This window comes from Coccinella septempunctata, chromosome 1 (assembly GCF_907165205.1).
Source record: "Coccinella septempunctata chromosome 1, icCocSept1.1, whole genome shotgun sequence".
Lineage (NCBI taxonomy): Eukaryota > Metazoa > Arthropoda > Insecta > Coleoptera > Coccinellidae > Coccinella > Coccinella septempunctata.
This window is the reverse complement of record NC_058189.1, coordinates 42123495-42140036: the sequence shown is the minus strand read 5'-3', so window position 1 is coordinate 42140036 and position 16542 is coordinate 42123495. Positions and strand designations below refer to the sequence as shown.

The 16542-nt window shown below is 34.5% G+C and overlaps 1 protein-coding gene across 5 annotated transcripts in view; it reads right to left on the bottom strand.

Annotated features, from left to right (window-relative positions):
* Positions 1–87: 87 nt before the first annotated feature.
* LOC123316308 (tumor protein p53-inducible nuclear protein 1) overlaps positions 88–16542 on the bottom strand; it is a 64668-nt gene continuing 48213 nt past the window's right edge. For all 5 annotated transcript variants that reach the window (XM_044902334.1, XM_044902342.1, XM_044902319.1 and 2 more), the window contains 3 exons: positions 10276–10587; positions 3382–3702; positions 88–795 (listed from right to left, as the gene is read on the bottom strand). In XM_044902334.1, the coding sequence (XP_044758269.1) occupies positions 640–795; positions 3382–3702; positions 10276–10575 (777 nt within the window). In that variant the 5' untranslated portion in view covers positions 10576–10587 and the 3' untranslated portion in view covers positions 88–639. The remainder of the gene's footprint in view (positions 796–3381; positions 3703–10275; positions 10588–16542) is intronic.

Sequence of the window (16542 nt, the reverse complement as noted above, 5' to 3'; positions counted from 1 at the left end):
AAAAGGATTTTCTTGGCAACTTCATGGTCTTCTGAAGAAACCTTACGAATTGTTATAACACAAAAGGGTACTTAAGATGAAGGAAAATCAAGTTCTACGATTTTATATTAAACTGAAGTGATCCAAAAATCATACTGGCTCTTCCATCAATAGAAATAAGATAAACAGATATTTTTCTAGGACACATAGAAAAAAATATGAATGAATGAAAATTCATTTCAATTTTGCAATATCGATATTCTAAGTATTATACACTGATATTTTTTTACATGTATCAGTTATTGTGATATTGTGAATATGAATCTTTGGTCAGTAAATTAATATTGAATATGATGATAATACTCCGACACTCATCTACATGCAAAGTATAAAATTTTTTCTTGTTTTCGTTCGAATTGTAATTATGAATTGAAAAAAATCTGTGATGATGCGATGTGAAATCGATTCATGCAGCACAACCACTATTGCTACATTTACCATTATTACAATATTATCATCTTCAAAACGAATGACTCAAAAATGTGCTGGATGTCAGTTTTCTTAAGAATTAAAATCAAAATATGAACAGTCAACAAAATTTTCTGAACGTGTTGTGAAAATTGTTACGGTTAAAATGAGATCATAGAAGACATCTCGTCCTCAGCACTTGCGGTTGTTGTTGGCGCGAGAGCGGTTTGGCCCTTGAGACCGCTCCCCTCGTCTCTGCCTCTGGTTGCGGCAGTTGACTTCACGAGCCTTATTGTTGCGTTCCAGATAGGCCTTCTTCAGGGGCTTGTTGGCCTTCTGGTTTTGAATCTGGAACATAATGAAGAATTGAAAGTTGTGACAGGTAACTCGACAACGTGAAGTACCAGCAACAAAACAAACTGTCAAAATTCTCTGACTATCTATAGTCATAGTCTATGTATCTAAGACTACGTTCGGCCAGTAAACACCGGTACAGAGCGAGTAGAACTAAAGTTTTATCACCTTGGGAGCTGGGGCTCATAGAGTTGATTCCGAAAACTCTACTCTGTCTAGAACGAACGACAACTATTGACACTTTAGGCGAATTTTGGCGCTGTAACCACAGCTTACTATGGTTATGGTTATCTCTGACGTCATAGTTACTGATGACATTTATGTCATCAGCTGTTAAGTCACAGCTGTACGTTTTGTTTGGTTAGTTTTCGATAAAAATAAAATTTTGGAGGGTAGAGACCCTTCTTGAAGAAGATGTACAAGAAGAATAATAAGAAAATATTCTTTAACTAGTTTAACCTAGCTGGTGTATACTGGTGCCTCTCCAAATGCTGTTTTTTGCTTACCTCTTTCTTTTTTCATAATTCAATACGCATTATAGATTCCAGTAGTAGTATTTTATAATTTGTTATATGTATGTGTTGTGATGGATCCACCAATGGCAAAAAAAATTAAACTATCGCTGTTTACTTCATAGAAGGGAAGTTTCCCTTGAATATGGGTGTGTTCTGTGCTTCGTGAATCCCGCTACCAACGTCTATTATTTGTGTTTTGTGCGTCTCTGCTAAGAATCTATGGCACTAAAATTCATTCCATTTCACTCATTGAAAGGAGATAGAACTACATACCATACTCTTTAACCCATTGAACTCTATGGGAACTCCATAGAGTTCAATGCTTTAACCCTACTCAAGAGGAAGGTTACGTGTAGTTACGTGGTTAACTTACTGTGACGTCATTGAAACGTCATAGTTAGATGGTTATCATCGCCAAAATGTGGTTACCCAAGTAACTACAACCTAACCATAGATAACCACTAGCGCCAAAATTCGCCTTTTTTGTTCTGAAACTGTGTGCCCGAACGACTCGGAACAAAAAGTGCTGATAGAGTCTACTGGCCGAACGCACCTTAAATTTGTGAAACATCGAACATTTAAATACTCTCTGCTTTATCGTGTTATTTCTGAAAAAGAACAGTCACGATTGATGTTGACTAACTAGCAAAGCGATTCTCAAGCAGTGCAGTCTGTCGCAAGGACCGGTCATGCTTTTCGCAAGATTTACGATATTTTCATTTTCTCTGATTAATAGTGGCTTGTCACTAGCCCAAAATATACCTACCAACTCATAATTTTCTCCTCTCAATTAGGGAAATAATATAATATCAAAAAACCATCGCGGTTATATCCACACAAGTAAAATATGGACACCGCAAATTTGTAGGGAGCACTTTGATGTGTCCTTGAATAAAATAGGCTATGAACCGCTGGGTATCTTGATATGTTACTAATACTCAGCAACAATAAGTTCAGCTATTCAAGGCACAAAAAGTGATTGCCATTTGCATGACAAACCACTGAATTATACATGAAGAGTAGCGTAATTATTCTACAAAAGGTGCGTTCGGCCAGTAGACTCTATCAGCACTTTTTGTTCCGAGTCGTTCGGGCACGCAGTTTCAGAACAAAAAGTGTCAATAGTTGTCGTTCGTTCTAAACGGAGTAGAGTTTTCGGAATCAACTCTAAGAGCCCCAGCTCCCAAGGTGGGGCGCGAAAGGAGTTTGTGTAGAAGTAGGGTTATGAAACGAGACAAACCATAAAAAAACAACTTATAAACAAACTACTCATAAAAATGTAGAATTTCCGTTCAATCCACACTAAGAATTATCTGTTCATATACATTTTCGAACAAATTGCATTCAAACTCAAATTTTTGTGGTTGACATTTGTCATTCGTTCATTCAAAAATTGCCAATTTGTACCGGCTCCATTAGCCCTAGCTGATCTGTGATAAAACTCTAGTTCTACTCGCTCTGTACCGGTGTTTACTGGCCGAACGTAGTCAAATAAGGAAAAACCGAGAATGAATTTTTTGCGAACGTTTTGCTAACTCAGTAGCGTTTCACAATAACGAGAATAAAGCCGCAGAACATAGATACATGGAATGGAAAATAAACATTTCAAAGACTGGAGTGAAATAGTGTCACCAATCACAATTGAGACATTTGTTTCGGAGATCAGTGTCACATCAATTTTCAGTGTCGCGCTAGACAGAGAAACATCGAATGTGTGTACTACAAAACATTCATTTGTAGCACTGAATGTGCATTCCATGTATCTATGTTCTAAAGTTGTAACTATAGCAAGCTAGTATGAAGCATAGACATATAGACATGGACTGTGCCTTCCCTTTATATCTATGCATGAAATACGGTCAAAAAAAGTGACAGAGAGAAACGCACGTCGGGAATGCAGTTGTCTTTTACTAGAATTTTGATTGGTCCACACTCACCTCTATGTGAACAAAAAAGAGACAGGTAAATTCCCGAGGATCATTTCTCTCTTTCTATAAAAAAGACATTTTCATGCTGACATTGCTCAGTCCATGTCTCTGTGTCTATGGTATGAAGTGAAACTCACTTTTCTTGAATGTACATATTTAGAATACTGGCGTTCCTGCAGCTGTGCCTCCATCCTGTGCCTCCTAATCACCCTGCGGACAATGGCCACTTCATTGTCAACTTCTTGCACCTCGAGTTCATCTTCCTCCTCTTCGGGTTCAGGAGTTGTTTCTCTTACAGGAGGAGGCGAGAGTATTTCCCTTAAGCAGCCTCTCCTTGGAGCGTGTTTGTAAACGCTCATGCTTGGATGTTCTATGAGTAAGTTCTCGAAGGGAGAAATCCTCATATTGGAGGGGCCTGTTGAGGTGAAACACGGAGGAGGGGTAATAAACCATGATTCCTGGAAAAAAAATAAGTTTTCTATTGAGACAAGGGAAAACAAGGACAATTTATTTATACAAGTACATCTTTTCTCAACTACTAAATAATAATTGCACACATGTAAAGAAAGTGTAAGCAGGGATGATTTTGAGGCATTTCTTATAAAAAAAATTCTTTTGATGAAGAATTAAGAATGTTGCATATAATTATCCCTTCTATAACCATAAAGTATTTCTGACTTCGTAGCATGGAATTCTAATAATGGCAGATACTTTGTGACAATTCAGAATTAGAAGGAAGGTTTCACAAACTCACCTGAAGATGCTATTGTTACACCGAAATATATGTGTTATTCCCTATAATTGGTTTAGAAAAACCACGTAGGTATCTAATTCAGACGTTTTAGTATTCGGCTCTTCAGGTTTTGTATTTTAAGAAGACATAGCTATTTTTTAAAGTTAAAAGCGCCGATTGAACAGTAGAGAAACATGCTTCTACCAAATGAGTAATCGCTCAGTATATAAAGAGTGTGAGTAAAAGTAACACAGATATAATTAATATCATTTTTATTTCAAATTACGCATATTTTCATGTGAGATTGACGAGTTTGTCGGAGAGGATAGTTCGGTAATGTTTCAGAAAATTCAATCACCACTAAATAGTAATGTGTATGTCAGAATACATAAAAACTTAAAATTCGAATTCTATAATGATGGGTTCATATAGATTTACTGTGAATTAAGACCTAAGAAAGGGACGTTGATCTAATTGGCAGATGGCATTCATGTGTTTGCCGTCTGCTCATTAAGCTGCTTTGATTAGCCAAAGGTACTCTGACGAAAATTACTCGCTTTGAGTGGAATTTAACACTGCCCAAAAGAAAGCGCAATTCAGAGCGAAAACTATCGCGAATAACGCGAGCATCTTTCAGTTTTGGTTTCACTGTCAGTATGGGGACTGTTGACCACGTTTACACTACGAGAAATTCGATGAGCGGATGGGAAAAAAAAACCCTTCAATCAACCTCAGCAACAAAAGTTAATATTTGCATTTGAAAAAAAAAACAAAGTTGGTTAAATGAAAGTTAACCTGTTCGAGCATTTTTCTACAAAATAGGGAATACCGAAGATATTATGCTTGTTTGGGTTCGCTTTTTCGTTCCAGAACGCTTCAAAACAGTCGCACATTTATTTATTCAGAGTGAGCTCGCACGTAGCTTCCCATACCATTGCTGTTCAACTACTTTGGATCGATTCGGTTCGGAACTGTGTAAAGTGCGAACCAAAACAAAGTTATTAACTTTATCCGTTACTTTTATCTCACTTTTATAGAGTAGGCCCTAAAGAAGCAATATTTTATAAAGGTATATAATGAAGATAAAATAGAAGTTTCCATTAACGAGGAAATTCTAAAATGTATTAAAAAACGTTCACATTCTTATTTTCCTCTATATCATCATAAAATATTTTTTTGGCAAAAAGATTTCTATAGTATCACTCATATCTACTGAAAAAATTTCGAAATGCACAACAAAGTCACCCCGCTTGAAGGAAGATCAATAAATTATTGTAACTTATTACTAAGTTAGCCATAATGGAGTCCCACATTGAAAACAGTGATGATTTCTTTCCAATATCCCAAAAATTGGGGTACAAGAAAGATAATGTGTGCTTTGTGATTCACGAAATAAGGAATAATGGGCATTGTGCAATACCAAATAGATTTTGGATGGTTGAGGGAAGATTTTCGTTATTATAAACAACTTTAACAGCCCCTCACGGCTCTCAAATTACAAATGGTCATAATTCGGAAATGATATAGAGGTAAAAATGGAGAGGTTAGCAGTTGATAAGTTACCTCTAGAACATTAGTTTGTAAAATTTTTGCATTGCGACGTTGTCCTGTAGAAATTAGTACCAAATACCCACGATTTTTTAGGGAATTGGCAACATTATTGGTAGGTACCTTCATTCACTTTTTGTAAACTTCTTCTGGTTCTTTGAAACATTTATTCAAATACTACCCCCTTTTAAGTGTGCTAGGTTCGCAGGCTGAATAGATTTTCGTTTCAAGTCAACAATGAATTGAAAGGACAAATCATGCGAACGAAAAAGCTAATTTTCATTCAAAATTTCCCGACACCATTATTTTAAAATTGAGCAAAATATTTCTGAAGATTCAATTACACTACTGGAAGTAAGCCATCTTTTAATTTCATGTTCTTCATCACAGGAAAACATTCAACAATCAAAATGAAACCTCTCACTGAAACTGAACTCATATTTCAGAAGTCGATCTCCAACAGTTCAATAAATACAATGCTGTATTGAAGTGGATAATTTGTCGTTTGCGTACCTCGTGCCTGCATATAATAATATATATAAAGCGAAGTAAATAAATGATTTTGTATATGTAGGTACTGATGAATGAACAAAATAATGATTCTAAGATTGCATGCGCCCATAGAAACAAATGCCTTCCAAGGCACACAGGGCCACCACCGAATGAGTTGTTGACGTCATGAAATGTTGAGCACGTTCTCGCCACACCAACATTGCCCCATCAGACTCATACAGAGGAAATCTGGACTCATTAGTAACAGGCAGGATCTCTATCTATCTGTGCATTTTCCATTTCTCATGTGTGAGATCTCAACGATATCTTACACGCCGCTGCTCCCTATTCAAGTACAGCAATACTGAAAATTTAATTCGGATCCAAAAAGTAAGTTTACTCTTAAATATCCACTTTAATTTTCGAGCAACTTCATCGATTTATCTCTTGTAGTTTACGTATATGTCCTACGAATGGGCTTCTTATTTCTGGTAAAAAACGTTGACGTTTTGAGAGAATATGGATTTTCGATAGAAAAAGATTTATGTTTATCGTTTACCAGTCTAGCCTTTCCTAGAAATAACTGCATTTCATACTAAATCCATTCTACAACGATTCTCCTACTCAATAAGTTCTATCGAACGAATTTAGAACTTAAACATTGTTGAAAACTCGAGAAAACATTGTTGAACTGTTGGAAAAATACTCAATATGATACTGCTTATTGGGCTTATCTCATTATTATTATTTCATTACTATTCAAATATTCTAACATTTTGACTGGAAAATACTATTAATATTTCCAATGAGATGAATAATTGAACGATTTATAGCAGCAATGCGGAACTCCAATCTGACTATAGAACTCTAGGACTGGGGGGTGGGTTGTAGTATACATAATCTCGAGAACAGCTCAAATATACCTTAGTCTATGTGCAATGGAACCCCCCTTACATCTACATTAATCTACAATCTGAATATTAATAAAATAAAGTTGAATCATACACTATTTACAGAGACAGCTGTTAAATGAAGAGTATAGAGATGTGTATACAATCCACTACATCCTACTGACAATTATCACAAAATTAATATTCTTGCTATACCTGTTAGTAGCATCGTTCTGTTGAACTAGGTTTACCTAGACAATTTTGAATTTCACCTCATTCCAAGCTTCATTCACACATCAGGACTCTTTCAAATAGTAATCACACACACTTTATCCACTTCTTCACCGTACCGAAATTAATTCTCAATCCATCTAATCAATCTAATGGAATCAGAATCAACGATAATATTATTGCGAATTACAGGAATTACTTTCGAATTTTGCGGTCGTTCATCACGCAAAATTTTCAATATCTAAAACCCGATATACTGTTAGTTCAATGTACTCTGTACTGCACAAAGTGGTAGGTAGTGCCGCTTTTTCGATTCAAGTTGTTACATAATTTTTTTTGAAATACTGTAATTGAATGTGTTTTTTACAATTTTTTTCGATTGGTGCAATTTAATCATTTGAATAGGTAATTAAATAGGTATTCATTTTGCTTTCATAATTTTTACTTTCTAATATCGATTATTGAGGGTGTATTCGAATGTATTTGAGAAGATTAAGATCGAAACCATACTCTTCCACGACGAGACGATCTTTCTTTCGGCACCCTCGATAATGGTGGTTAACTTGTTCGATTCAGATCGTAACATTTATGCATATTAATATCGACGGGTGTTATGCATCTGAATACAATTATTTTATCTTTAATTAATTTGCTTCCCGGAAGGTTATGAATCTACGCATATTTTACATCCCCTAATTTTTATCAAAATATGTATAATATTTTAGAAGTAATTCAAAGCAAACAAGAATTTCAAAATTAATTTCAGCACCTTGTAAATATCAGAAATAAAGCAAAAACGGTCCACTGTCATTTGAATTTGTTCTACTTAGATCATCACGCAATCCCTTTAAATTGACATTCAATCAAAAAATCCCCTGATACCTATTGTACATTGTCAGATAATGATTTTTTCAGAAATCAAATGAGCAGTGCTGAATTCACGACAAAAAAAATATTTCAAATGGTAGAACATCGTACTGCGGTGAATTTCACACAACGTAGTAGACGTTTTACGGATATTAAAAAACACCTGGTTGGTGAACTGAGGGGTAGTTAAATGAAAATATGAAACTGACTTTATCCAATCATTTTTTTTCACTTTCACACATAGTCCAAAATAAATATACATAAAAATTATAAAAAATTCAAATTCTTGTCGGATAATGGACAACTGTTTGCAATCTTGGTCATGAAACAGTAAATCGCCCCTGGTTCTTGATATCTAACAATTAAATAACATTTTCTCAACAAAAGGACCTCGAATCAAAGTTATGAAAGGTGCGTTTTAGTGTGCATGCTCCCAAGGACTACGTTACAGTATGCAATTCTTGGAATTTTCTCAATTTGATCCGAACCACCTTTTCAATGCCTCTCTTATATAGAAGGTTATCTATAGGTATCAGCCCTACCCCTACAATTCATTAGTCTGATTATAATACACTGGACAAATTGAATACGCAATCAATGAAAAAATTACTGTTTCAGAAACAACCATATATATTATATACATTATTTATACATATGTATTGCTAATGTAACCCTACTATTGGTGGTATTTGGAAAACACTTTTATCATTATTTTCTTTGATTATGTGCTTATTTGTTCAGTTTATATATATATATATATATATCATAAATCACACCAATGAGTCGTTCTCAAATTTTGATAGATTAATCAGATAAGTAAAACACGTATTAAAAAGTCCTCAACTCCATGATATTATATTACACACCCGATTTGCGAACGAATTGACGTTTCGGTAATAAAAAAAAGTTACTAATACATATTCGAAAATACGTCGTATGCAGATATGCTGAGAGATATTTCTGAAAAATAATCGAGAATTGCAGACTGTAATGTGTGTACCTAAACCAGTAAGCAGAAAGAACCCAAAACTATGTTAAGGAAAATGAAATGTCGAGGAGTCACCTCGTCCTGAAAATATATATACAAAAATAAGAACAATAGTGTCCATAACAGAATAATCTATTGATTTCAGAATGAAGCGACTCTAGGAACTTGAGTGTGTTTAGTACAAGCAAGTGAAAGAAACATACAAAAGTGTTTGGTTATGAGAACAGTAGATCTCAAGTAATTTCAACGAGCAATCCAGAGAAACAAATTCTTTACCGGCTAATCATATTACAACTTGTCAACTGGTCCTCATTTTAGCTCTTCAACTATATCCAAAAATTTATTTTTTTCACATATAATACAACAAAGTTAATAAGGAAAATAAACGAAAATAAGGGTCTAAAGTTCTTTCGATCCTTCAGAGAGTTTAGCCTCGGCATTAAAAGTGCCCCTTTGGTCCTTAGATTATTAACCAAATTTCAAACTAATAAGTTTGAAATTTCAATGTTAATTTAATTTGGAAGGTTTCATGTCGCCATTTTTTTTCATAAGCACTCATCATAATGAATGTATTTGTGAAAACGTAAACTTTTGAAATCAATGTTGGTTTAAAATTCTAGGTAGTAGAATTTTCGTCGTTTTTGCGAATTCTAGGCTAAAACCAGTAAAAATTTGTTCATTCGTCATTTCTCAAGGTAAAAGCACATAAAGACTTATTAAATACCTTCAACAAATTGGATCCATATTGAATTTTGAAATCTATAACCTCACTGATCAACAGTTGATGCCCATTGCAATCTCAATTCTACTTGGAAGAACCAATTACTCGTCCAAGAATGTCTTGGTTTTACTAGTTATCGAAACAATTCTTCGTTTTTAGCAGAATGTTGAAGTCTTCAAGGGGGTAGAGTCATAAAAATTATCTCAATCTCATGAATTGCTCGTTGAACAAAACCTAATCGTTTTGATCTTGTGGTGCAAGAACCTGATTAGCATGTTACACATAATACCATTTTTTCAAATAAATTTAGTGTTATAATGGGAATACGAGAGATCTACTGTGCTAACATTATTGCAATACCATCAAGCATTTAATTCTAGAGGTACGGAACAATTAATACAGAATGGAGTTTCAGGCGGAAGAAAGCAACAAATCGTCTACCGTTAACACTAAACTGGTTATCGACGTGAAATATGCTAATAAAATGCCACCTATAATGAGCATTTCGCAAAAAAAAGGCACGTCAACGTTCAGAATACTCTGATAGCTCGGGTTTCTCACCTCTACATCTATGTCGTTACTATGTAGAGATGACGAAGAACTCGTCCTCGTTAGTAACTCGCGGACTGATGGTACCCTCCTCAACGTCACCTCAACTTCGTCAAAGTCACCGTCCGAGGTTTCCAGGTGATCGGCGCTTATTAATACCCACTCGTCATCCGAATGTTCAACATCAATATCCCCCCTGAGTAAGTGGTCTAATGTAGGGGTATGTGATGCTTCCTCTATGACCCCTTCCGCCATCGTTCCTTGGCTCTCTTGGCTTCCTCCCAACAGGTAATTGGCCCAGCTTTGTAGCATCTTGTCTTTAGTCTGAAAGAAATGATAATATGTAGTAGTGGCTAGTATAAAATCTTTGAAAGGTATAACGTAGCCCTAACCTAACCATTGAGTATTCAATAATATAATCAATGCTCTGACCATAGACATAGAGACTTGGACCTACCAATGTCAGCATGAAATTGGCTTTTTTTATAGAAAGAGAGAAATGATGGTCGGGCATTTACCTTCTCTTTTTTGTTCACATAGAGGTGAATGTGGACCAATCAATATTCTAGAAAGAGACAACTGCATTACCGACGTGCGTTTCTCTCTGTCACTTTTTTTGACCGTATTTCATGCATAGATATAAAGGAAAGGCACAGTCCATGTCTATATGTCTATGGCTCTGACATCAAAAGTCTGCCTCATTCGAAAAGCCATCATCTTATGAATTGAATAAAAACATTCTGCAGTATACAGTGATTCGAAAACTAATGAATAACGAGTTTTCCAATAAGAGGTTCAATTTAGATATAAAAAAAGAGTATATCTTTGAGAGAAATCAATGGATGTTTATTTCATTGTGAAGAGGAAGGTATGTTATTAACAATCTAAAGCAATATCTGTGAAATGGCCGCCACGGCTACACTTGCAGCACCATATCCTTTTCATGAAATTTTCTATGAATAATTCGCACATTTGCGGCTGTATGTCCTCCGATAACTTCACGAGTTCCATCTTCAAGGTCTTGAATCGATTGTGGAGCATTGGCATAGACCTTATCTTTCACGTAGCCCCAAAGTAAAAGGTCAGAAAGTGTTAAATCACAAGATCTCGGTTGCCATTTGGGATCACCTCTTCGAGACATAACACCGTCAGGAAACGCAAAATTGCGATAATTTCGTTGCTTGTGTGGCACATAAATATCTTCCAATTCCGGCCATGAAAAATCATTAATCAAAGCTCGGTAGCGCAATCCATCCACCGTAACAGTTACACCAGCCTTATTTTCGAATAAGTAAGGTCCAATCGCACCGCCAGCCCAAAAACCGCACCAAACAGTGATACGTTGAGGATAGACAGACTCTTCAACAATCATTCTCGGATTTTCCGGAACCATATTCGACAATTTTACTCATTAACGTAGCCTCCGAAATGAAAATGATCCTCATCACTGAAGAAGATGTTTCGATGAAAATCCGGATCATTTCGATGCATTTCAAGGACTCGATCAGCGAAGATACAACGTTGCTGATGATCGACCGGTTTGAGTTATTGTGTTAACTGAACTTTAAAAGCCTTAAGACATCAATCTTTATGTAAAATACTGTGTAGAGAAAACAATTTCAGTGCGTTGTTGACGCGTGTATTGTTCCATTTTTAGTATTGGCGTAGTTTTACTTGTCAAATGTCAAAAAACACAACAAATGTGACAGCTGCCCAAATAGCGGGCTATTAAAATGAAACGTCTTATTGGAAAACCCTTAATATTCATTATTTCTGAAACTGAGAGATCTACGAAAAAATTGTCTGACATATCGTAGTATGGTGATACTACGTAATAATTATTCGGTGGAATAGTTATTACGGTTCAGTGAACAACGAGACAGATGAATCAATTGGTAGGTACCGATCATTGTGGATTCAATAACATACACGAATTCGCCAGATGAAAATTCATGCACGGTTGCTCCAGCTGCAAGTGAATCAATAAAATTGGCGAAGCTGCGAAAGCTCCGTCGTTTCTGGTTATTTGCAGGGCATACCCAAATGAAATTTGGCATAAAAATCGAGTATTTGTCTCCCTGCGCGTGAAAGAAAACATATTTGAGAATATGTTGATGCTAGACCTAATGTGATTTATGCAGCATCAAATAACACTTGATCACTTAACAAGTATCACGTAACAATTATCAGGTATAACAAATAGCCTGAATGTTAACATTTCTGCAGACCAAATCAAGAAATAACTTAACTTCATATTTTCATAATAAATAACATTTTTTACAATAAACTCTGTTATACGGTCCAGATCGTAACCAAGAAATTTCAACCACGTATTCTACATCAAAGATGAGCCCTAGTTTGTCATATAAACATATGTCGAGAAATGTTTCCTCTCCGAGATACGGGGTGTTAAAATTATAGAAAAAAAAAGATGTTTTTCATTAATAACTTTCACACTGCTTGAAACATTTTTATGAAATTTGAGACATAGGTTTTGAGCATAATATCATTTCTTTTCTATTCTACCAGTGGCGTCCGTACTGCAGCGGGACTAAATATTTTCAGATAAAAAAATGATACGCCACTGGTTTTTCCGCCAAAAAAAATTACTATTTGAATCCTTATTTAATTTGGAGCAAATTCGGTCTCTTGACTTTTCGCTGTACGAGGCACCGTTTCCGGTTAAAAAAATAAAACACATTCTCATGCATGAAGAAATCGCCAAAATTTGATATAGCAATAAAAGGCTTACTACGGTCTTACGGCCGGTTTCATAATCAAACCTAAAGTAGCTTTAATTTTAAAGCTTCCTTTAACCCTACTAAAAATGACACTAAAGGAAGCATTAAGCTTAAAGTGATTTTAAATTTGATTATGAAACTGGACGTTATTATTATTATGTACCTACCATATCAAATTTTGGCCATTTCTTCATGCATGACAATGTGTTTAATTTTTTTATCCGGAAACGGTGTCTCGTACAGCAAAAAGTCAGGAGAACGAATTTGCTCCAAAATAAATAAGGATTCAAATAGTAATTTTTTAGTTTTTCGGAAAAACCAGTGGCTTATCATTTTTTTTCTGAAAATATTTAGTCTCGCTGCAGTACGGACGCCACTGGTAGAATAGAAATGATATTATTCAAAAAGTGCTCCTTGACGCTCAAAACCTATGTCTCAAATTTCATAAATATATTCAAGCAGTGTGAAAGTTATTAATGAAAAACATTTTTTTTCTATAATTTTAACACCCCGTATCACGGAGAGGAAACATTTCTCGACATATGTTTATATGACAAACTAGGGCTTATTTTTGATGTAGAATACGTGGTTAAAATTTCCAACCATAGGCTGTGAGAAAATTATTTTAAAATTAATTATGTGAGGCAATATTTTTTTTTATTCTTGCTGCTGAAAAATATGTAGAGTCAGAATTTCCCCAAGAAAATCTATTTCCGTTTCTTATGTTTCAGATGTTGGGAGAGAAAAGCCAATAGATTTCAGAAGAAAAAAAATAGGGGATGCTAAAATTTTTTGTAGTCAGTTTTGAATATTCGTTCTTGGATAAATGTATAACAAAAAAAAACTTCAAAGACCGAAATGCATTTTTCCGGTGTTCTTTATCAGATTAACCTGACAATTCTCTGTGCGAGAAGTTTCATTCCGTACAGAAATCGATTAGAAATCCTGAGTATATTAGCTTTAACACGTTACACTGACGTGATTCGATGCTGTCATGTTCCATGTGCGTGAGAATAACGATACACGTGTGAGTAATCAGCGGTTAGTAGCTCGAATTACAAACCAAATAATCTGCATGTTAATCTTCGTCAATTATGGTTCGTTTTCTATGAAAGAACCTTCAACAATGAATTTTTCCAACCGAATCGAATAGTTTCCCGTGAATAGAGTGTGATGAAAATATAAATTCATTTATACCTAATACTTCCATGAAATTTTCCACGTTTTTAATTTTGATATAAGTATCGACATTCCGAAAAATGAATGAACGCTGCAACTCTTATATAACGGTTTATTATTTCAAAGAATAATAATAATGAAAACTTCATTTAGCCAGACCAAAACTCGAATTTGGGTTGAGATTCGAAATTGTGTCCACATTTCTGTTGGAAATCGCCAATCGGGTGGTGGGTGCGTTCTAGTACCAGAGGTTTGACACCTCCAATGACATAGAAATTCTCTTCACAGATTACAGAGAATCTCTGTAATCTGTGATTCTCTTTCTGCCTTGGTCAATGGACACCTCCTTATCCCCACCCCAAATAAAGTATTTAGTTCTGCATTCTACAATCAAACACTGGGTGATACTACACACGAAATGCTGTTGGATGTCACCGAAAGATTTCTGTAATCTGCCATCATAATGTAATGCCAATGTATTTGTTATGTCAATTTTGTCATGATTCATTCAGCGAAAATAACAAATGCTCAACGACAATACCGGCAAAATGAGGAAGAAAAACGAAAATCAACAAAACGACAACAATTATGTTTAGTCTTCTATTTTTGCGTTAATTAATAATAAAATAAGATTAATATTGATTTGAACTTTCGTATTTTTCGGAGAAGAATCCATGCTAAACGTGTTGAAAGTTGAGATAGATCATGCAGCATTACCAAAGGCTTACTATCGTCCATTATCTAACGAATTAATCAATAAGAAGGTAAAAAGTTGATAATCATTACACAAACTATGGGGGAATCAAACATCAGTTAGTTTCTCAGTTTTTAGCATTGCATATGTTGTTGTGATATTTTAATTCAGATTCAGAATTTATCCATTTTCTGATTGTATTAAAATTTTATCATTCTACAAGTTATTAGAATTTTAACTTCTCAGAAATGAAATTTTTTTATGACAATAGTGTAGTGTTTTAGTATTTTAACGTTTGTATTCCTTATGAGTTTGCTGTATGCTTTAGTGATTTTGTTTTTTTCTGTTTTTGTAGTCTAGAGAAGGAAATAAATTTTCCGAAATGTCGCTAAAAGAATTATATGTTTTTCTCTATGTTTTCTTTTGCGGATATGGACACTGGATTGTCATATTATATTATAACCAAATCCATTATGCTCTTATATAACATGAAATTAAAAAATACTAAATAAATTTCAAGAAACAATTTAATAAGTTAATTCGAAACAAAGGCACGAATCATGGCAAACGGCTCTTTTTTTTTAAAATATCATACACTTCCTGATGTGAATTGAAATATAAATTCAATAGTAAAAACTATTTTTTCGGTGCATATTTCTTATTTCTATCACAATTTGACTTTCAGTCAAACTATCGATTATTTATTACTAATAATGGTTGTGCCTTATTTGTTGCTCAATTGTATACGTCTTCCCTGTCGGAATTTTAAATTTATATATATTTCAAACTTCTATTTCTAGGAAACTAATGAATTGAGGTGGGACACATGGTTCATACTTCATGTTCCATAAAAAATATTACTATCATTCTCCACAACTCCAATGGTTGACCCTGTATATTTCAATTATCACAGATATAGAGAATTTTAACAGCGATAAAACTTTTATCAAGACGTTTTTTGATAACCTCTGTATAATAATATAGTTTATTCTATATTATTATTCTACAGGGGTAATCAAAAAACATCTTCATAAAAGTTTTATCGCAGTTAAAATTCTATATATCTGTGATAATTGAAATATACAGGGTCAACCATTGGAGTTGTGGAGAATGTATACTTTGAAATAATCTACAGTTATGGTAATTTTTCCTAACCCTGAATATTACGCTATGCACAATCTTCAAATCAATAAGGGGACTAGATATGGTAGCAATACGGAATACTATTCCCACTATTTTAAGTGTTAGTTAGTTTCTTTTCCATCGAGAACATGTTGACTAGAATATGGTATTAATATGTAAATGATACGGAACGTATGGTGAGAATCATCCTTTAGTTGGAAACCGCCGATAGTTTCGACGCCAGGACATGATTATCTACAACTGAAATGATTCCAATCTTAACATCGAAACAAACATCCCGAACGAATTCTGTTATACGACATTAAATTCTGTGCGGATATTTCTTACTTCCACGTCTAAAATTTTTGTCGTTAACAAATGAAGATGAGTCGATGAAATTTGATTGGCACTTTCCATCGTTCTACTCAGAGAAATCGATTTATATATGAAAGAATTATAAATGTATAAATCAGTTTGCATTAGCATTTTGATCCGAGGTCACGAAAATCGAGGTTATCTCTGCATTGTAGAAAGCAATGAATT